The sequence below is a fragment of the Sparus aurata genome, chromosome 9, assembly GCF_900880675.1.
Source record: "Sparus aurata chromosome 9, fSpaAur1.1, whole genome shotgun sequence".
In the NCBI taxonomy this organism is placed as follows: domain Eukaryota; kingdom Metazoa; phylum Chordata; class Actinopteri; order Spariformes; family Sparidae; genus Sparus; species Sparus aurata.
Genome location: NC_044195.1, coordinates 16,876,511 through 16,898,336, shown reverse-complemented (window position 1 = coordinate 16,898,336; position 21,826 = coordinate 16,876,511). Strand labels below are relative to the sequence as shown.

General features: G+C 40.8%; 2 protein-coding genes across 2 annotated transcripts; one reads left to right on the top strand and one right to left on the bottom strand.

The window, feature by feature from the left end:
• Positions 1-3,226: 3,226 nt before the first annotated feature.
• LOC115587592 (ankyrin repeat and SOCS box protein 9-like) lies at positions 3,227-8,005 on the bottom strand. Its single transcript, XM_030427508.1, has 7 exons — positions 7,790-8,005; positions 7,587-7,666; positions 7,004-7,111; positions 5,947-6,097; positions 5,537-5,671; positions 3,935-4,126; positions 3,227-3,817 (listed from the first exon to the last, which is right to left on the bottom strand). The coding sequence occupies exons 1-7, from the start codon at positions 7,872-7,874 to the stop codon at positions 3,666-3,668; spliced, it is 903 nt and encodes a 300-aa protein (XP_030283368.1). The 5' UTR covers positions 7,875-8,005; the 3' UTR covers positions 3,227-3,665.
• A 3,901-nt stretch (positions 8,006-11,906) lies between these two features.
• gpr143 (G protein-coupled receptor 143) lies at positions 11,907-21,732 on the top strand. Its single transcript, XM_030428647.1, has 9 exons — positions 11,907-12,326; positions 14,540-14,649; positions 15,004-15,098; positions 16,695-16,787; positions 17,621-17,730; positions 17,821-17,929; positions 18,803-18,920; positions 19,012-19,267; positions 21,163-21,732. Exons 1-9 carry the CDS (start codon positions 12,071-12,073, stop codon positions 21,264-21,266), a joined length of 1,251 nt encoding a protein of 416 aa, XP_030284507.1. The 5' UTR covers positions 11,907-12,070; the 3' UTR covers positions 21,267-21,732.
• The last annotated feature ends 94 nt before the right edge of the window (positions 21,733-21,826 follow it).

The window sequence follows — 21,826 nt, the reverse complement described above, 5'->3', positions numbered from 1 at the left end:
TGTTGCCTGTTCTATAAGTCGTGGTTAGCCTTCATATGGGTCCTATAAAAGCTCTCCTTTAATAGCTGTTTGTAGAAGGATAGTTTTAAGCGAGCGTGTGCGCTGGGTGTAAAACTTGCATTACATGTTTTCCTCTTTGCGCTATTTGGGTAGAAAGTGCTCTATATGCACTAAAAAGAGAGATGGGGGGGGGGGGGGGGGAGTGGTAAATGGAGCGATCGCCTCCAGAGAATGAAGGTAAAAGCTTAAGTATCACAGGTTGGTTGATTCTAAGTGCATCTAAGTGCTACCCAGTACCTCACTGAACCCAGGATGTTGTATTTTGCTGTGCAGTGTAGCTGAACAACAGCTCCGTCAGTGCCGCCACTATCGCTGTAGTGGAAATTATTTGGCCGGTCATTCCACACTGACGCCCAGACACACGCGTCTCACCTGATACGTCTATATTGAAGTCATTAAAGGCGGCACATGTGGCAGGTCCGACGCCCCGCGGTATTGATTTAACATTAAACACTAGTTAAATCGAAGCCCGGTTCAATGTGTGGCCGAGCCCCAGGGCCCTCATGTGACGTGTGAGCGGGCGATGATTTAGTTCAACCGACAAATTGGGACGAGGGGGGATTTATGGTCAAGTTAATGAATGCTGCATGTAATAAGAAGGGTGTGTTCGTGTTGTCGCCATGAAAAAAGGTGTTGAGCTACAGCACCACAGACGGCTTTAACTTTCCATCCTCTCTGTGTTTAAAAGTCACTGTATGTATGTAACCGACAACAGTTGGAACAAAAAATCTGTGGTAGAGGTGTCAACGTTCTCCACATCCACAAGTCGGTTGTCTTTTGATTCTAAGGTCACAGTTGTTGGCCTTTTGAGTCTTGATTTGTAAAGACCAATAGATCAGTGGTTTTACGCTCTCACAACTGTCATTTCCATTTTTCAAATTCCTCTTTAAAAAGTGTTATGACCATCACATATTTGTAATGGCCACATGGTCAAGATGTGTTTGGCCTTTTCTTGACTTTATTCAGTAGTACAGCACAAGTGTGACAGGAAATTGGGTTGAGAGAGAGGGGGGATGACCCTGGGCTGCTGCCGCAGGGACACAGACTCTGTACGTCTGTACTGCCGCACGTTCTACCAACTGAGCTAAATTGTTTATTTAGAATATAACAACTTGCTTTAAATTTCAGTGATCATAGCTGAAAGCCAATTTCAATGGACTTTGGGGGGATTTTTTCCCATTTTTTTTTGCGAATTAATGCAATAATTAACTTGTGATCTTGAGATAAGGGCATTCAAGAAATAATCACATCTTTGGCCGTTCCTGGCTTCCGTCTATATTACAATAACGATATATGATCAATATATTGACCAGCCTTAAGTGGTGGTAAACATGACTCGGCTTCAGTAACCATGTAGCAATACAAAAATGATACAATCCATACCCAGCAAGAGAACGCTTATGGAAAATTGTCCATTCTCCTTCTTCACCGTTTTTCTTCTTTTTTTTCCATCAGTCCTAAACCTGTTTCCTGCTTTTACCTCCTCGCGGGGTCTGTCAGCCCCACTGATTGGCTGTATGCACAGACAAACACACAGGTCAGAGGTCAGTGAGCCCTTGAAGAGTTTTGGGTACAGATGGTGACAGCTGACATGCTGCTCTCAGCTGTGCGGACATCACAAAAGATGCCTCGCTCACACTCAATATTTATGCGACTTGTGTGGCGAAAAGTATTGAGAGGATCAAGAGGAGAAGACGGATCTGTTTTGCATCTCATGCTCCTGCTTCAGGCCGCGGATAAGCAAATGATTACCATGAAATCTGCCGGCACATCGCAAATACGAGATTAGGGCAAAGCAGAGGACAAGTGACCTATATAAAAACAATGTTTTTTTTGTTTTTCAGCATCTGAAGTAATGGGAATGAGAATGTTGAGATCACTGCTTCATCCTTGTTGCAGTGTCCCCTCTTCTCCTCAGGTTATTATAACAAGTAGGCTAATGCGGCACCATAACAAAACAAGAAGCTAATAAATGCTTGGTTCCTCTTTAAACAATCTGCATGAGACTGAGCTGAGCTTTGAGGACAAATTGGCAGAATGTAACTGGGTTATGACGCATGAATTCACACAGCAAACGCTAAAGTGTCACTTCTTTATATATGATCTGTCTCATGCTTTTTTTTCTCCTACTGCATTCAGCGTTCACATTATGTTTGTTTTTTTTCTTGCGCGGAGCATATTTTCAGCCTCTTCAGTCTCTCGGGGAAACAGCTGATTTTTCACAGAACTATTCCATAACAATAGATTCTTGGAGACATTTCTTTTTTTGACAGAAAAAGAATATCATTTTAAAAGCAGCTCTCTCCACATTCAATGAATTTCCATATTTTTCTTCTTCCTAAACACAGACTGGACAAAAAAATTACGCAGAGCGTGTCTTAAATAGACACACGCTACACACTGCGTAACTGGATAGTAATCATGTCCGTGGAGCTTTTGTGGCGTGCTGAAAGCCGGTCGTTAGCTATAGTAAGCAGACTCCATTTCTAAATTGACATTAGCTACTGTTGCTTTCTGTTAGCGAAGCTGGTAGAGGCACTGAGATGAGGTCCTTCACCTTTACAAAGAAATCCACGGACAAATTGTGACACAGAGCCGCCCCTTTAATCCCCCCCCCCCCCTTTTGGGGACTTGGGACTCGACTTGGACTCGGAAGACAAACACTTGTGACTTGACTTGAGACATGATGACAAGAATGACTCGTCTGTGTTCATTTTCTTTTTTCGGTTTAGTCGTTTGCTGTCTGGCTGTCAGTATTTGGCTTGGATGGGAAGGACATATTTTTGTGATTGGGAGGAAATTAAAAAAGCTTTTATGGAGTCTTTTTGTTAGATTATATGTTTTTCACTGAATCTTTATAAACGCATTTGAATGATTTTTACACTTCTTGAACAGGTTGGATTGGAACATGGTGTGAACGCATGTCAGAAGCAAAAGTGCCGTTTCTGCACGCTGGTGCTCTTTTTGTACCTGAAATTCTTTTTTTTCACCCCTGCCCCTCATCAAGAGTCTGCCACTGACTAACACCTTATCTTTTCTTTTAAGAAAGACCAGATACTGCAGGAAAAGTGAAATGACTTGGGATTTGCTTGAGGTTCAGACCAAATTGGAACATTGGAACCATTTACAAGAATTCTGTAAAGAGGACACGGACAGCACATAAAGATTTTACATGAGAAAATGTTTAATGTCCTGTAGGTCTACGGGAAAAACTCTCAATACAGCAGCGTTAAGAACATGTTTCTTAACAGAAAAAAATACAATATTAGCTAAATGTGGAAACTTGTGTAATTCCAAAAACTATTATTTCAGTTTATTAAACATTATTAAACTCATTAGTAAACCCATATTCTCATATATATATCAATATGTACATCTTATTGTTGATGAATATTTAACGATGCTCTAAGACTTGCGTTTCCACACAAAGTCCAGATTGATCTCGGAGATCAGTTTGTGTTCGGTTCCTGCCACACAGGAGAATCATTACAGTTAATTACAATCTCAACCGTGAGCCGAGAGACATCTCACTGCTAAGATTATGCAAGTACACCCCCTGCTGACTTGGAAGTGAAACACTCTACCCGTGAACGGTCCCGCGTCGCTCAGTGCATTCGATCTCCCCCTGGGTCTAATCGGTAGAGAAGATACTGTTTCACCTCTGTGGGAAGGTGAAGGTCGTGAATCCCGGCCAGCCTCTGCTTGCCCACAGTTTTCCTGATGTGTATCCTGCACAGCTGCGTCAGAGGAGACACTCCTGTGCAAGGTGTCGGGGGAGAAAATCAGGGGCCATGATAGAGAAATGTTTTGATTAATGTCGAGGCCATGAAAAACTCCCACAGTGAAGGCTACTGGGCTGGTTTGGGTAGAATACCTCCTGCCTGTCTCAGCAGCTTCTGCACCAGGCTGTCCGGAGGGGCGAGGTCCAGCGGCTGTTTGCCCTCTGAGTTCCTGAGGGAGCCGTCGGCCCCGTGGTCGAGCAGGACAGACACCAGCTCGGGGCTGGACAGACGGGCGGCGATGTGCAGCGGAGAGTCGCCGGACACACTGCTGTTCACAGTAGCACCTGTAGGAGAGCAGAGAGTGATGATCTCCTCACATTACAGAACAGCTGACAGCCAGTTAAAGCTTTTCTTCTGCAGCAGAGCACAGAGCTGCATCGCACCCTCTTAATTACTCAGATAAAAGACTCTGGGACATTTCTTACCCAGACTTAATTTACTCAGGTCATATTTACTTGTTTTTTATCCAAGTTTTTTACTCTACTACAGTTATTTGGCAGATTGAGGAATTATATACAAGGTATATGATCAACTTACTACATCTGATGCTTCTGCAGTGATGGAGGAAGAAAACATGATTATCTTAAGTAGTAATGTACCTTAAGTATTACAATTAAAATGTCTAATAGTATTATATTTCTGAAGTGGACATGTGTTTTGCACATACTTAGATTTCACTCTGGTGCATTATTACATCATCAATAAAGATATAATGCTATAATAATACTATAGTGATGAGTATTGTATTATTATAATTTATTATAATACAAAAGCTCAAAATGGGGCCATTCTGTATTATAAGTACACTTATTTCAGGTACATTCTTTCACTCACTTCCATTTTGTTTAGCTATATTTTTCGTTCTTTCATTGTATTTTAATAATAATAATAATAATAATAATACATTTTATTTGTTTGATGGCGCCTTACATAGGATAAAAGCATAAAATCACACTGTAATATCACCACATAATTTTATTTATTTTCCCCTTCTTTTACTCAGTGTATGACAATTTTTGTCATTTTTTTACTTGGTGATATTTTTACTTTTACATAAGTTAATGACCTGAGTACTTCTTAAACCCTTCCATTTTTTAATTTTTGTTTTTTGTTTTTTGAGTAGCAATATGATTTAGCCCTTTTGTTTTGCTGACACTGGCTTTTTCTCCCTCGCTGTCTGACTCCATTGCTTTAGGCTTTGTGCATAGAAAATAATAACATTCGCAAAATGATGAAATGAATTGTTTTCCTTCAAATAGTTATTGACTTTTTTTGCTGTGTCAATTAAATCCCAATGTGTAGAAACCAACTGAAGAGCTAAACCTTTGTGACAATTTGAGCTCTGACGTGGGTGCAAAAATGCTAAATTTACCACAAATCACTGTTATTACAAATAAGAGAAATACGTCATACGTTATGTATTACATGTGTTATGCATGAAGATATGTGATTTCCATTTGTTTGCCAAGAAATTTACAGTGTGTGTTTTCCTACAGAGTGACACTGGTCATTTTACTGAGGTCAGTTGGAGCCCGGAGATGTTGATCCACCTGTTGGATCTCTGTAAACAAACTGTAATGCTTCAGGTCCTTGTTATAAGCATTTGTTAGTAGGTCATAATGCACTTGTAAGACATTACCAAATAACACACAACATTAAACACTAACAAGGGTAAAAGTTGAAGTTATTCTTACCGAGCTGAAGCAGTTTCCTCACAGTACTCAGATGCTGATTGGAGCAAGCAACATGCAGAGGGGAACCTGATTGGTCGATATACTGATCCACATCTGCGCCATGCTGAACGAGCGGCTCAATGCACTCTGGGTGACCTAGACAGAGTTACCACGATCATCACATTGAGAGTTGATGTACTTGAAGGGCCTTGCCTTGAAATTTGCTGCCGTGTTGAATCCCGATGGAAGAATATGCAATCATTTTGCTTTGTAGGCTACAACAACGCATGCTACGCTGTTTTGTAATACATCAACACATCTCAGATGTGTGTTTCTGATGTTTTGGCGCTCTGTATGCATTTTGTAGTGACCGATTCTGGTTCAGCATAGATTATCCGTGTGTGTGCAGTCAGTGGAATGTGACCTCTCACCTTTGGCGGCCGCCCTGTGGATTGGAGAGCTGGACTGGCTGGTCCCTGAGGGAATCGCTCCAAGTCGAAGGAGCAGCGAGACGCAGGTCAGATGGCCCCTGGCGCAAGCCTCTGACAGCGGAGTCTGTCCATCCACTGTTGAACTGTTTACCTGACACGAGGAAGGATAAAAGTGAAGTGATAAAAATGTAAAAGTGCAGTATGTAAGAATTTTTGTTCAAACCATTCAAAAATGATCTAAAATTATCACCAGAACGTGAATAAATTACAGTTTTGACATTATGTCAAAGACATGTATGTATTATGTTGCCAAGATGTCTACTGAAGCTAGCATGCTAACCATCTAACCACTTTGTTCCAATACTAACTACACTAACTGAGCTGACTGAGCTAATAAGCTAACGGAAGCTATAGTTAGCAGTTACTCTGATATGATATACTGCCCCCTGTTTGTTTGGAAGAAGAATTCGACAGGTGGCCAATTCTTACATATTGCACCTTTCAGAATCTTCGTTCATAACTCATACATAAACTAAGATTATCATCATGATGTAAATAAAGTTTTGACATCATGACGTCTGTGTATTGTGTTGCCAAGATATCTACTGAAGCTAGCATACTAAAATACAAATAGCACCTTTAATGAAGCAAAATATCTTCCACTGATTTTTACATCTTGTTCTGCAGATCTGCTTATCAAGCCTGCTAATGCACATGCACCGTGGCTTGAGAAGTCAGACTTTGTCTCTACAAATTTGTATTTGTTAATGTGTTACTATGCATGCATTGATGTGTCTGCATGCTTGTTTGTGTGTGTGTCTGTGTGTGTGTCTATTGGGTTAATCTCTTACTTAATTGCAGCCACACAAAGTAAAACCCAGCAATTATTGATATGGTGTCCTTCTAACTAGACTGAAGCAGGATTTAGGAATTTCTTCTAAAGCAAGACACAAAGCATAATGTCTTCATTTAGGATTGTCTTGAATTGTGTTACACACACACACACACACACACACACACACACAAAAATACAACCAGATGACGTTGCCTTACTGACATTTGCCCCATTTTCTATCAGGAGTTTGGCGCAGGCTGCGTGGCCTTGTAAGCAGGCTCCATGGAGGGGAGAAACCCGGTCCAGAGTGTTCAGATTCACACGTGCACCCTGCGAACAAAATAAATTCAGATATTTACAACAGATTCACTGAAATACGGTTGATGCACATTCAGAGATTTGCGCCAAAATAAACTCCATGACTCATTCTAATCTTTGCAATATTAATGAGGTGCTAAAAACAAACACATTTTTTGAAGTGAGTAAACGAGCTGTTCTCAGAGGAGAATACGGTCCCCCGAACACTGCTTGAAGCTAGAAAGGTGGCAGGGTCCGCCACATATTAATGAAGTAAAACAGTATGAAACTGTTTTGTCCTTTAAGGTCAGTTTGTTTATTCAGTGTATTCTGTCATGAAAACAAAGAGAGGTGTTTTATTTAGTTTGCTTAGAATAAAAAGTCAGTCAATGTAGATCTTTGTCTTCACTAAAGTACATGGTGCACCTTTAATGAAAACAAGTTTTTTTCAAACATAAAATGATTTCCTTATCCTACATGTAAAAATTGCATGTGATGATAACGTTACCTGTGCAGTGAGCCTTTGCAGAACCAGGAAACGTCCGTTAAAGGCAGCATCATGAACTGGAGACCAGTCTGATTCAACATCTGGGTGGTGCAGACATAAAAAAAACACTCACAACTCAGTCAGACATGGTGAAACTTTCTGAGTGAGACAGTAAATGTATTCCAGCCGCAGTGTCAGCACTAACACTGCCAGCAGCTACTCACCACTCATCAAAGGGTTCGAGAAAAAAACAGCAGTCCCACTCTGACATGTCGAGTCTCGTGGAGTCTCTGCATGTCCAGCAGACATACTTTACGGTGGCTCTTCTCAAAGCTGCTCTGTTTCTTTTTTTTTTTTTTTACAGTGGAGGCTGAAGTGGACGTTGGGTCCTCATCTGTTTTCAGTGTATTTGTGGCACAGCTCTTGGTGCTGTGATGTCATTTCCTCTCACAACAGGCAGTGTTTGCCCTGCAGGAAGCAGGCTGGTTGAATGTAGCAGTAGGGTCTCGACCAATGAAGGTGAAGGGGGAGCCTGTTGAGCAGGTCTGTAATTTGTGTGTAATTTGACACTGTACGTCCACACCCATCCTCTGCAGCAGGAGGTGGGCGGTGTTGAGGATGAGGAAGAAATCACACTACATGTAAAAGGCAGAATGTGATCTATGGTTTAAAAACTTTGCGAATGTAATGAGTTTTAACATTTAAAGAAGTTGTCCAGTGATAACACCTTTTTAGGTGATTTATTTTATTTTTTGTCCTGAGATTTTCATGAAAAACCATTTTAAAAGTTTATTTAATACGAAAAAACGGAGCTCCAAACTTCTTTGTTCTTGTTGTTTCTCTGCAGTGACATTGACATGGTTTCCTCTGCAGAGCTGCTGCTTTTTTTTTTTGGAAGAAATGTGTTCTGCTTATTGTTGCTCCACTTGGATGTCTGACCTTCATTATGCAGGAAGATGTTTGTGCAGAATGTTTGACTCCAGAAGGCTGTTTTCACATTCATCTGCTGAAGGGAGGGCAGTATCTCTGTGCTCACCTTGAATCTGGGTTTCATCTTAGATTACTGTGTGACATCACAACTAGTTGGCAGCCCAAAAAATGCAACTTACACTAACACGTCTTTTAAACAAATTAGCAATAAAAGTTTGGGAATATTTGCATATTCACAGTTTCTGGATTTTATTTACGCTCATTTGTCCTTAAGAAATTGTGAGTACATTAGCTTTTTTTTTTTTTTTTTTGAAGGGGGGGTCAACTCAAAGCAGAGTATTGTAATCTGCAATTTGCACCTTCATCTTGGTGTGAGTGACAGAGACATCTTAAACTTGATTTAATCATCATTTATCATTTAATCATGTGATAAATTAGTGCAACATTGGTAAATACATTGTCTTGATGTAATTTGCTCTTTCACTCTTTTATTTCATGTGACAATTGTATTATTATTATTATCATTATCATTATTATTATTATTATTATCTTTATTGAATCTAAGTGGGAATATGATTTGTCCAATGAATATTAACAACAAAATCAAACAAATAAAAAATGACCATCACAGGGAATATTTTGATGCAAATTGCTGTTTGCTATTAAATGCTGTTCTATAAATTGAGCCTTTGTGACAAAATCAGCATTTGTACTTTGTTTCGTCTCTTGTCATTTGATTTTAATTTAAAGAGAAACCTCCACAAATTGTACACATTGAAGTGTGTCCGAAGGTCCTGAGTCATAAGACTGCATATATGTGAAAAAAGCAGTATAAAGCCTTTTTGTGGCTCCAGAGGAGGCTGCAGGTAATCAGTTGAACTGACTCCAGTGATGTCACTCAGTGTCTAAGTTGCATTGTGGGTAATGTAGGTGCCAGGCTACGTAAAGGAAGAATAATGTGTGGAATAAAAAGGTATTATCTCTGGTTCTGTTTATCATTTTGTTTTTAAAATGTTTCTGTAAAAAGTGTTATATGAGTGTAATGTAACACCGGAGGACTGCTTTCCAAAACCTGGCACCTACATCAAGGAGCTCTGCGGCACTTGCTTGAGGGCCGAGGGCTCCTGGCTTTCATGGGCTTTCCTCACTTGGGAACTGGGGGGAGCCGGGCATTCTGTTATGTTGTTGTAATTTCCTTGTGCCGCTGTGGGTTGTGCTGGGGTGGCATGGGTTTTGCATGGGGTCCGTACTGGCTGGGAGTGTGTTGTCATTCAAGCGGGAGGGAGACATGCCGGGTGCTCGGATATCCTGAGAGTCATGGGTATTTTTCGGGGATTCAGGTTTTGACTCGGATTCTCGAGCCTGTGTCGTCATTTCTGGTGGAGAGGGTGGTGTGTGGCTCAGGACGGGTGTGGGGTGAAGGTGCTTTCCGACTATAGTGGTCTCAGACTTTTTGACACAGCTGTGTGTATTTTATTTATCATAGCCTCTTATTCATGTATTGTATACTTTATTTTATTCTTTTAATCTAATTTTATTTCTTTTTCTGTATGTATTCTGTATGTGTATGTATTCACTCAAAGCGGCGCTTCCTCAGCTCGTATAGGTCAAACCCACTTTAACAAGAATGTGCTGTGCTTCAGTATCTGTGATTTTCTTGAACTAACCGCTTAATTATGGGATACACCTCTGTGATTATTGATTTAAGATGCTATAGATATCATGCAATACTGGTACAAATTCACAGCTATTCCCAAAAGTACACCAGCAGAAATATGTGCTGTGTTTTGAGAGCTGCAGACCAGCAGAGGGCAGCAACAGAAAGCAGACTTTTTACCAGCCTGTCGATACTGACTGTATTCCTCAGGGGGTCGTTATCCCTGGCAGCAGGCTACAAGCTTGCCATACAATTGACTTTGTGCCTTGTCAGAGAAAGGTGCATATGGATTAGAATGCCATTGTAAAAACTCAGTGAATGCCCTCTCTGTTAGTCCTGAATAATGAAAGCCCTTGATGCTTTGTTTCCCAAATAAATCTGCGTCAAATGTCCACCCGGTCTCTCAGATCTCGGTCCAAGCAGGCGGGCCCAGCAGCTGCCATGACCTCTCCTGTATCTGGATGTGGTGGACGAATGTCTGCTGCATACATATCATGACGGGGGGTTGTTTCAAATATAGGCTTCAATGCTGGAGCGAAACTCAGCTAACCCATGCAAGCAAAGTGCACCAAATGTTATCCTTATTGTCATGAATCTGAGGGGCTGAGCCTACTTTATTCTGTCTGTGTGTGCCTAAAGCATTAAACTATAATTGTCACAGATGTGACCTTCTAATGACTTGCCTGAACAGATAAAAGGACATTGTTTTCTCTACATGAGCAATCTGTTTTATCAAAGTGAGACAGTGATTGTCTTCATGCACAAATGAATTGCTTCATAACAATAATACAACAAAAACAAAAAAAACCATGACACACAATTAGCACAAGCAGCAGATATGTAGGTCATTGGGCGGACCACGTGTCTCCCAGGTGTTATGTGTTTCTCTTACTACTGATCTTTCACAGAGTTTGATACTCATCAGCTCCAGAAGACCCGCCATTAATGAAATGGCCTCTCAGATTTCAACCACACACAGTGAGGATACTGTGACAGATGGGAGATCTTGGTTTCCCATCCCATCTGGTTGTTGGTCGATCGGTCGGTCGGTCAGTCGGTGGAAGTGTTCAGCTCATGTCCTTAAGTTAATTACAAATAGCGCACTGTAAAAATACTTCATGTGCTCAAAACCTCTCTCAAGAAAAATGATGTCAGTAAAATATACAAGTACTAAATGTAAAGATACCCTCACCTCCCTGTCAGTGTTTTACAATTACATCTAATGTTTTGAGCACTTTTTCCTTTGGTTTATCAGAATCATTTTAATTCAAAATCAACTTTATTGAAGATGCACTGTTTTCACTGGACATTGAATGTATGCAAAATGTCAATCTGAAAAGTAGTTTACAGTGTCTACATGTATATAGTTATACATTATGCATATCATATGTATGATTTATTCTTATTTAATGTTATTATGATCATGAATTGCGAATGTGTTCTTTGCTTCTATCTGAGGTTGTTCTGACTCGCTGTTTGTAGTTTAACTGTTTGCAGTAAATCAACTGTGCATTCCTGAGCCCAAGACAATGTCTTTCCCTCTGGGTTTATATAAAATGTGAAATCAAAATGATAATTATTACTTGACTGGAGGGTGTGCTCATCACACGGGGCCAGGAGCAACAAAGGACACTGGTCATGTGTAAGTGAATGTAAACATCCAGGAGCTGAACTCACCAGACTTCAGACTTTAACCCTATCACACAACAGCGCTTTGTCGGCTTTCTTGCATTGTGGCAACAGTTAAGCCACAACTGCAGGGATTAAATGGAAGCACATGATGATTCAACCCCGTGATTTCTCACGGAGTTGGGTCATGTACCCAGCCGTTTCCTCTCCTTTTTCTCTCTCTGTCCTGACACTGTAGCCCACTTTCTGTCCCCCTCTGTCCGTCTCTCCCTCTGTCCTTCCTCCGGTCATGGCGTCCCCGCGGCTGGAGACCTTCTGCTGTCCGAACAGAGACGCGGCGACGGAGTTTGTGGTCTCCTTCCAGCCCGTCTTGTTCGGGGCGTTGAGTTTGGGTAGCGCGGCTCTGAGCCTCATGTTCGCTGTCCTGCAGCTTCTGCCGAAACGCAAAGGATACAGACGACTGGGACAGTATCCTCTGCCCAGGCCCGCGTCCTCCTCCAGGATACTGTTCATCATCAGTGTATGTGACATACTGGGATGCGCAGGTAAAGAAAGGCTGACCTACATTTTGTTTTCTTTCTTAACAGAGAGAGGAAGGGCGAGTGGATTTCACAACGTGGTTGCTCGCTGGTGCCAATTACGCACGCAAATATGCGCCATATTTATCCAAACATAGAGGAGACATCAAGTGTTGTGCAGCTATGAAAAACTGTATTTTACAGGCGCACATAACGTTTTCTTCTCTCAGCCTCAGTGTGTGTTGGTAAGATATCATAAGCAAACGCCCCTTGAAGGAAAGCAGGAAATTAAATAAAGATAATTGTGTTAAAAATGACATTTATCTGCCATCAAAAAGAAAAAGGTTTGTTTCTCCAGTATAAAGTGATCCCACATGAGCTTTTGCAACATTTGGATTTAATAGAGCTGTGAAAAACGTCACTCTTTTCTCTAGCCAACCTGATTACAAACTGTACAAACTCAAATCTCAGCTCTGATGAAGTTTGTGCAAAATAGACAAGAAGCTTATTTCAGAGTGAAAGGGTGAACCGTGCTCCTCTCAAGTGAGTAATGAAATGACTCAACAATTGCAAACCTTTTTTTATTGGCATGTGTTGAGCTGAAAGCAGCATTGTGGGGACCTAATTCCATCACAATTTGCAGGTTTACATCAACAACGTAGCTACTTGTAGACATACAGTATCAGGATAATAAAACAGGTACATAAGCAAAACATAATAACACATACAATGATTATTTGTACCCTCTCTTAATATATTAATGCATTAGCAAAAAACAGATAAGTAGCATTAAGGAAACACCTGCACCTGATCACTTCTTAACTGTGACCCAGTTTGTGCAAACATGCGCCTTCATCACTGGAACGTAAAATGTTTTTTACACAAAGAAAGAAATATCTTCATGTATACCATGTGCCTAATTAATAAATAGGCCCAGATGCTCAAGAATCTGTTGAAGACAGTATTTCACAAAGTTCATAATGTTTCTCCTTACGCAACAAGTCTTAAAATTTGGGATTTTTATAAGGGAGTCTGGGAGCTTTGTCCACAGACGACGAAGAAATCATCTTTATTAGTTACTTTTAGAAATACTTTATGTACCATGTGAAGTTTACCGTCAAAAAATGTTTGCCTAATTTCATAAATTTTGTGTATGGTGGCACTGTTTACTTTATGTGTTGATGAGCACAGACCTTATAATGTGGGTTATACACAGTTGGAACCTATTTATTTAGGACTTTTTGAAAAGTCATCTCATGTCAGAGTTTGAAATTTAAAAAGAAAACAAAATATGAGTCTGAAATCATACCGTAATTCTATCTGGGTAAATCGCCTCCTTCTTGGCCTCGAGCATGACATGGCCTGCCCCATTCATCAACGCAACAGATAAAATCTCTATTAAAGAGTAATTCCACTGTTTCATGGAAAGAATATGTAGCGGCTGACACACACAATAACATCTTTTTAGCAACGGTGCATGCTGATAGCCACAGGTGTAAATCCCAGGGGGGGACAAGGGGGACACGACCCCCCGATCTGTTGATAAATATGATTTGTCCCCCCATTATATCACACCACATGATACAATATAACACATAATCATCACCAGTCTTTATTTCCACTGCAGTGAATTACAAGTAGCCTGTTATCGGTTAGCTGCCGTTTGTGATGGAAAGTTTCATACAACATGTAAAAAAGTCCTCAAATGATTCAAATCACATAGCGTGCCATTCAGAGAAGTAGTTATATTCATCACCAAATAAATGCAGCACTGTCGTAAAGTGACTGATAAGAAAAGGCTGTCAATTATTTTCACATTCTACTGCCGATACTTGAACTGTTCATTCATAACTCTACTCTGCCCTTGGAGAAGGCAGATGAGGTCATGTACATCCACGGCTGCAAACTAACAGCGTGAAGTACCATCTCAAATAAAATAAACAACAGCGTACAGCCTGCATCACATTAAGGTTGTGGGAGAGCTCCCATTTTTCCATTCCGTAGCGAGGGTGTAGGAAATGGAAACACCCCCATAAAACACACCTGGAGGCAGTTCATATTTCCATGATACAAAGCTGCTATTACGAGGACTCCGTGTCTGATTCCAATTAATTAATTAACCTAATAATTCTGAGAACAAACAAGTTAAATTTATTCCTGTCCTCTGCCTTGCCGAGCAGGAATCGCCTAATTTCCTCAGCAGTTACAGTCGGAGATCATGTGTTGTTTTCCTCTGCCAGGTATCATGATCCGGTCATCCGTCTGGCTCGGCCTGCCAAACATCATCGACAGTATCTCGGTGGCCAACAGCACTGATGTCTGGCCAGAGGTCTTCTGCGTGGGCAGCGCGGTACGTAGGACAAAGCTTCACCTTGTCCGGCCGTCAAACAGCTCACTTCAGACTTCCAGCATGCAAATACTTCTTGTTCAAGTGTGACTAGGAGATTGACATTTTACAGGAAAGGGAGGTCATTGTGAAAAATCTGGATTCCATGAGTAAAAGCAGTCATTTCCTTTAATGCGTGATCGGCAATCATGTGAATAGCCATCTGTAAAGCTACTACAATGCATCTTTTGAGACTGAAAAGGCACAGATAAACAATAAGCCTCAATAATTAAGCACAATTACACCCATACTTCTTTGAATCAGAATGATTATAGCTTTAATGTAATGACAATGCTGTATCCAATTCATGTGTTACAGATGTGGATCCAGTTGTTTTTCAGCGCCTCTTTCTGGTGGACCTTTTGTTACGCCGTTGACGTCTTCCTGGTGGTTAAAACATCTGCAGGAATCAGGTGCTCTGAGCCTCCGCCTCCAGTTGACACAAGTCATTGTCACCTCAACAAAATGAAGCGCGGAGCTTCAAGCTGGGCTCCCTCACTTTGCGTCACTACGAGATATTTAAAGGAAAAGTTCTCCCAGAAATGAAAATTCAATCATTATCTTCTCACAGCTTTGCTGATGGAAAGATGAGGAGAGTTTTTTAGTCCATTGAAAAAAAAATTCTAGAGCTTCACAGCAAAACAAGGCTGCAGCATTCTCGTAAACAACTGAGGTAGATGGGGACTTCTTTTAAAACAACACCAAAAAAGGGTTTAATGGTTTTATGCAACTATTCCAGCATAATCCAAGTCTCCGGAAACCCCAACATCCCAAATTGATTTGAAAAGATGTTATTTATACCCCATTGAAAGCCAAAGTCTTCATTGTAACTGCTAAGCTAAAAGTCAGTGCGTTTACAGTTTAGTAGGATTACAGCCATAGTTCGACTATGCTACTCAATCAGACAACTGCAATTGTCCGAGTATACATGCCGGTGAGAAAACCGGATTATTGGGCCGGAGCATGTCATACCCCGGTACGCTAGGTGGCGCTGTACCCATTTCAACTAGTGGTAACAGAGCCACCTCCGGCTGACCTCTTTACGTCACCAGCTGCCTCGGCATTCAAGGAAGATGGCGTACGAAGAGCGAGATGAAGCTACATCTTTGTACATTTCGTTTATGGTGTACATGATAATTACACAAACTATGTGCACTATGACGCTCTTTTTTGCGGTGATTTCGGAGGAAAGACACCGCCGCCACCGTCCGTCTACTTCCGGCTCACGGCCCCGGGGAAAGAATCTCGCGCCTGCGCAGAACGCAAAGTCCGATCCGATCTGATGGAACGTATTCATGCAGGAGTAATGTGACTATCAATCGAATAATCTAGGTGTTTTAATTAGACTATGAGAAATCCGATCCAGTCCGATTTTAGTCAGACTAAGGTGTATACATGCATCTTAAAGATCACATCATAGTCGGACTAACCCAGTAATTCAGTTTTCTTGAGTGTCATGTAAACGCACTGAGTGTTAACAAGCAACTGATCTAAAGTAGATGCACGAGCTCAACCACATGTCAAGGGTGTAAATAACATCTTTAAAAATCACTTTGGGATCTCTGGGTTTTGAGAAACTTGGATTACACCAGACTAGTAATATTTTACATGTTTTATGTCCTTTGTTTTAAAACAAGTCCCCATCTACTTCCAACGTTAAGCAGAATCCTACAACGCTCTGGAAATGTTTTGTGGGACTACAAGTCTTTCCCAACTTCCTATCAGTATGGGAGTGAGTGGATACAGATTTATTTTTAATTTGTGGGTGAACTTCTCCTTTAATGCTTCTTCTTTTACTATTTGTTGCAGAGAAAGTAGTATGAGTCACAGTATTTCAATATTCTTCTTGCGTTTCAACAGGCCAAACAATATGCATTCCTCCCCCTAGTCTGTGTTCTACATTTGCTACCGGCACAGAAAAGAAAAAAAAGAAAAAATCACCCTCAAGATACAGAGCTGCAGCATGTGTTGTGAGCTCAGTCTCATGACTCTGTTTCTTTCCCCACCAGCACCATTATCCTCTACCACATGATTACGTGGGGTCTGGCTGTGCTGTTGTGCATCGAGGGAGTGGCCATGCTCTACTACCCATCCATCTCTGAGTGAGACTCTTTGTTCTTCCTTATTACACCATCAAGCACCTTTCAGCATCTGCTGGTCTTGTCATGAGATAAACAAAGAAGACAAACCTTTTTGTTTGTCAGAAGACCACATGGCGGCCATTTTTCCTTTGAAATCATGCTCAGGGTGGGAAGCTCAAACGATGTTATGACTTAGAATTGAGAGAATTTCTTCATCATTTCACCACTTTGGGCCAGGAACATTAGTCCATATTTCAGTGTGAAACATATATGATAGCTAATTAGCAATCTGCCAACAGCTAATGTTAGCATTCAACCTCTACCTAGCTAACACTACCATTAGTGGTAAACAATAAGCGTAGAAAGGTGTCAGATTTACTTGTTTTGAAATATCAACGCACACCTTGACAAGACTTGCTTACTGTTGTGTCATCAAATGGTAACGTTGGCCAGGACGCAGCGTGTTAATAGTTTAATGGTAGGTGTTATGTAAAGGTAACTAATGGGTTGTTTAATCTTGATATATTGACCAAGGTCCCTCCAAATTGAACCCAAACATTGTCTGTTAAATTGCTTGGAAGAGGTGAAATGAATAATTTTCAAGATTCTCTACATTTATAAGAATTGCAACCTGAAACACAGCAGCATGACATTATTGCAGCATTTGAGCTGAGTGTGACGTCAGAGAAAAATGGTCGCCATGTGATTATGGTCTGTTTACAAGAAAAGACTGTGGATAGCTTGTCAAGGGATGGTGATAGAAAAATGTTTGTTGTCCTGTTTGGTCACATTATAGTACTTCTGCTTTAGCTGTGATGCTAATGCTAATCTTATGTTGCATTTTCTTCACACAGTTGCGAACAAGGCCTCCAGCACGCCATCCCACACTATGTCACCACGTACGCACCGATGCTGCTCGTCCTCGTGGCCAATCCTGTCTTCTTCAGTCGCACCATATCTGCAGGTTAGTTCCTCGCCCTGAGTCTCTTTATGCAAAAACACTTTCTCACACATGACCCTCATTAACCACCTCCCCCCTCCATCCAACCTACAGTGACGTCTTTACTAAAAGGACGACAAGGAATCTACACCGAAAACGAGAGGCGGCTGGCCACTGAGATAAAAATACGCTTCTTTAAGATAATGCTGGTGTTCTTTATTTGGTATGTTGCTGTTCTTTATCATCAAAGCTACACTTAAAGGAAAACTTTTGACATTTTTTAGAAGTACACTTTTATACTTTCTTGCCGAGAGTTAGATGTGAGGATCAGTACTTTCATGTTATATACGGTAAATATGAAGCTAAAGCCAGCATCGTTGAATTACCTCATCAGGTCATTGTCAACTTCCACCATATCCAAGGTACTGACATGGTGTTCATTACGGTGGATTACCTGAATGGTAGTGCTTTATATTAAAGGGTAGCTCCAACAATTTGTTGTGTGTTTACATGTCTTGAAGAGTATGAAGTGTTTTTCTGGCTCCAGAGGAGGCTGCATGTAGTCAGATTTTACCTCTGGAGATGATGTATCTCAGACAGTGCATTGTGGGTAGTGTAGGTGGCAGGTTTTGAGAAGGAAGAAGGATGCTTGGAATGAAAAAAGGTCGATCTCTGGTTCTGCTGTATCGATTAATTATAACTGTTCATAATAAGCTAAATAACCAGCGAAATCATCTTCAAAACCTGGTGCCTACATTACCCACAATGCAATTTAGCCACTGAGTGACATCACTGGAGGCAAGTTACATTTTTATATGCAGTCGTACTCTACAAGACCTTTTAAGACAAAAAAAGGTCAAATTGGTGGAGCAACCCTTTAATATAATTGTTTACTGTTCAGGTAATCCACCACAGTGAATACCATGTCTGCACCTTGAATATACATCAGAGGAACTAACCATTGTCTTCCGCAGCTATTTCAGCAGAATACGAGCTTTATATATCAGCTGCATAACTATATGATAAAAGGTTTAAAACATTTACATTTACAACTGTTGATGTTTCTGAGACATATTATTTATGTGTGATGTTTCAGCTGGGTCCCCAACATCATCAACGAGAGCCTCCTCTTCTACCTGGAGATGCAGACAGACATTAATGACAACGGCTTCAGGGACATCAGGAACGCAGCCCTCATCACGTGGTTCATCATGGTGGGTGAACAAATATCAGCAAACAGAATGGAAAGCGTTCGGTTTATTATTATCCAACACCTTACAATATTCTGTACTTTTACTCTTATAGGGGATCCTGAACCCCATGCAAGCTTTCCTAAACACACTGGCCTTTCACGGCTGGACGGGCTTCGACGTGGACTTCAGCCTGCAGAGAAGGAGGGAGCTGGCCTGGGACTCCGTTTCTACCTCAGTGCCCAACGCAGGAGGCCACAATCCCACGGTGGGAAGCACTCTGCTCTACCAGAGTCACATCCAGGACACCAAAAAGAACACGATGGGCAACGGGCAGCACCACTCCGACGGCATCAGCGTCCTCTCAGAAGGTAATTGGGCGTTCAGTAGCAGTAACAGCTCACCTGTATATCAGGGCTGGTGAAGCTCCGTCACATGGTGTCTCCTGATGCTGTGCTCTATATCTGATGTGTTTTTCTTTTGGGTGATACTACAGCAGCATCCACTGGGGAAAGCTTTTGTATCCCTGTGATAACATGAGTCTCAGATGCAGAGCTCCGGAGATATTGAGCGGAAAAAAAGTCTGACGAACAAATACTTGCACATCGCACAGAAAGTTGTGCATTTCTTTTAATTAATAATAAGGAGATGACAACAGTGTTGCTACTATTCTTAATCCGCCGTAGCGGGACATGCTTGTTTACTGTACAACTCTGATATGTGTGCACAATTCTGTCAAGCATGCTGCTTGGGTGCCATGTCATCACAACGTTTAAATGTCATTATTGATGTAATATGTAGTCTGTACACTGATTTGCATTTTCTGGATACAAAATGTCAATATTTATACTTTTATTGTAGCCGAGTGATGACATTGGGATTTTACACACAGGACACTCTGACCTGTCACGGCTGAGAGAACATTCGAGGTATAAATAATCACATTAAGGATGGCTGAATGACATTTGGCTGCTTCGGTTTCAAGGTCTTGGGGCCTCGCTTTGATTTGATCTTAGAAGATCTTCTTTTAATCCCCAAAATTAAAATTTCAGTCATCTGCTCATCCGCATGCTGAACTTCAGGGGACGTTTTGTGGTCCACAGTTAATTTCTGGAGCTTCACATCGAAGCAGTTTTGCAGCATTCTCCTGAACAACTGGAGTGGATGGGGAATTGTTTTAAAGCTTAGTAAAAAAACACAGAAAATGGCTCCATCAGGCGTAATCCAAGTCTCTGGAAGTCACAAGACCCCCCCATTGATTTAAAAGGATGTTACTTATACCCTCTCTCCCGACATGGTCAAGCTCGTGTACCCACTTCAGATGGGGTACGTGCCAACGGCAGTGAAGATTTTGGCTTAAAAAGGGTGAAAATAACATCTTTTTTTTTTTTTTTGTTAATCAATGAGATCTTGCAGCTTCTGGGGACTTTAATTACCGGATCAAGTTGTAGAGAGCCTTCTTTTTTCTTTAGTTAGTTTAGTAAACGTTTTTAAACCAATTTTTGAAAAAACTTTTTTTTTTTCCCAGTTGTTTTGGCGAGTGCTGCAATGCTGTTTTTGTTTAATGGATAACAAAACTTCCCCGATGCTCCACTGAAGCAGGGCTGATAAGATAATGAGGGTATTTTAATTTTTGTGTGAACTTATCCTTTAAGTGTGACTCCAGCAGAAAAGCACATTGAAGTATTTCTTTTTAAATCCTTATTTGGAGCAGAGATGATTTCATTTCAAATTCTATACTTCACGAAAGCGACCTCCTGCTGGCCATGTAGGTCTACTGCAGTTTGGGACACATGCGTCCATGCCTGTGGTGAACTTTGCAGTAGCTACCTGTTGAGATACAATGAAATGTATTTTGGGATGATTTTTGTAAAGCATTTTATACCGTTTTATACAAGCTTGTGTTTGTGCACCATGAGGATCATGTACAAAATCACTGTTTTGTGTCACTATTCAGTCAGAAATAAAGTTAATCTTCTAAAAGATTGATGTTTTTTACTCATTTATTAAGCCTTCGATTATTTTATTTTTTTCGGTCAAAGGTGAATACAGACTGAAAAAGACTCATGGTTCAGATGTAATGTAATGTAATCAAATGTCCACATTAAAAAACTGCACTTGCATGATACAATTCCCAAAATACATTTGTAAATCCATGAACACATTTTATGATGAACGGATGTGTGACTATCTCAATGGATCACTAAGTTTATAAGCTGTGAAGGTGTCCTGTGCAGTAACACCTGCCCCTATTTTGTCTTGCTAGGTTCAGAGTCTAGTACAGTTGAAATCAACATTTCCAGCGAGCTACGAGACTATGACGATGTAGACGCTGACGGAGAATCCTTGGAGAACTCTGTGAGGCACTAGCTGGGGTCATCAACAACCCGCCTCCCTCTACTTTTCCTGTGTGACATTGTTTTTTTTTTTTTATAAGCTACTTTTGTTTTAGATCGTCTCCTCTTAGCCTCCATTGTCCAGGTATTAACTGGTCATGAGATTTCATTAGTTAGTGCGACAGGATAAGTCTAATTCTTGATGATTTCTTCCTAAGCTTTTTAAATCTGTCTGCAGCACAGTTTCGTTTGACATAGACTGTAGAGCAGCTGAACAGTCCTAAAGTTTTACATTTTTTTTAATTAATAACTGATAGCTGACTTTCAAAAGTGCCTTAAGTGCTGGTGGAAACATTTCCCCTGGAGAATTTACTGAATTAGATGCTGGTTTTGGGATGCACTATCTTTCCATTAAGCTCTCAAAGAATGTAATGTCAATTTACTGTGTTTCCAACTGTCCATCTTGTATTTTTGCACACACCCGTTTTATACCATATTAAATATCCAAAAGATTTCTTAAGGTTTCGTTGGTCACAGTTTCTTGTTCTTTTGAGGGGCTGCGTTGCAAACACCAGAGCTTTGAAAAACACTCAA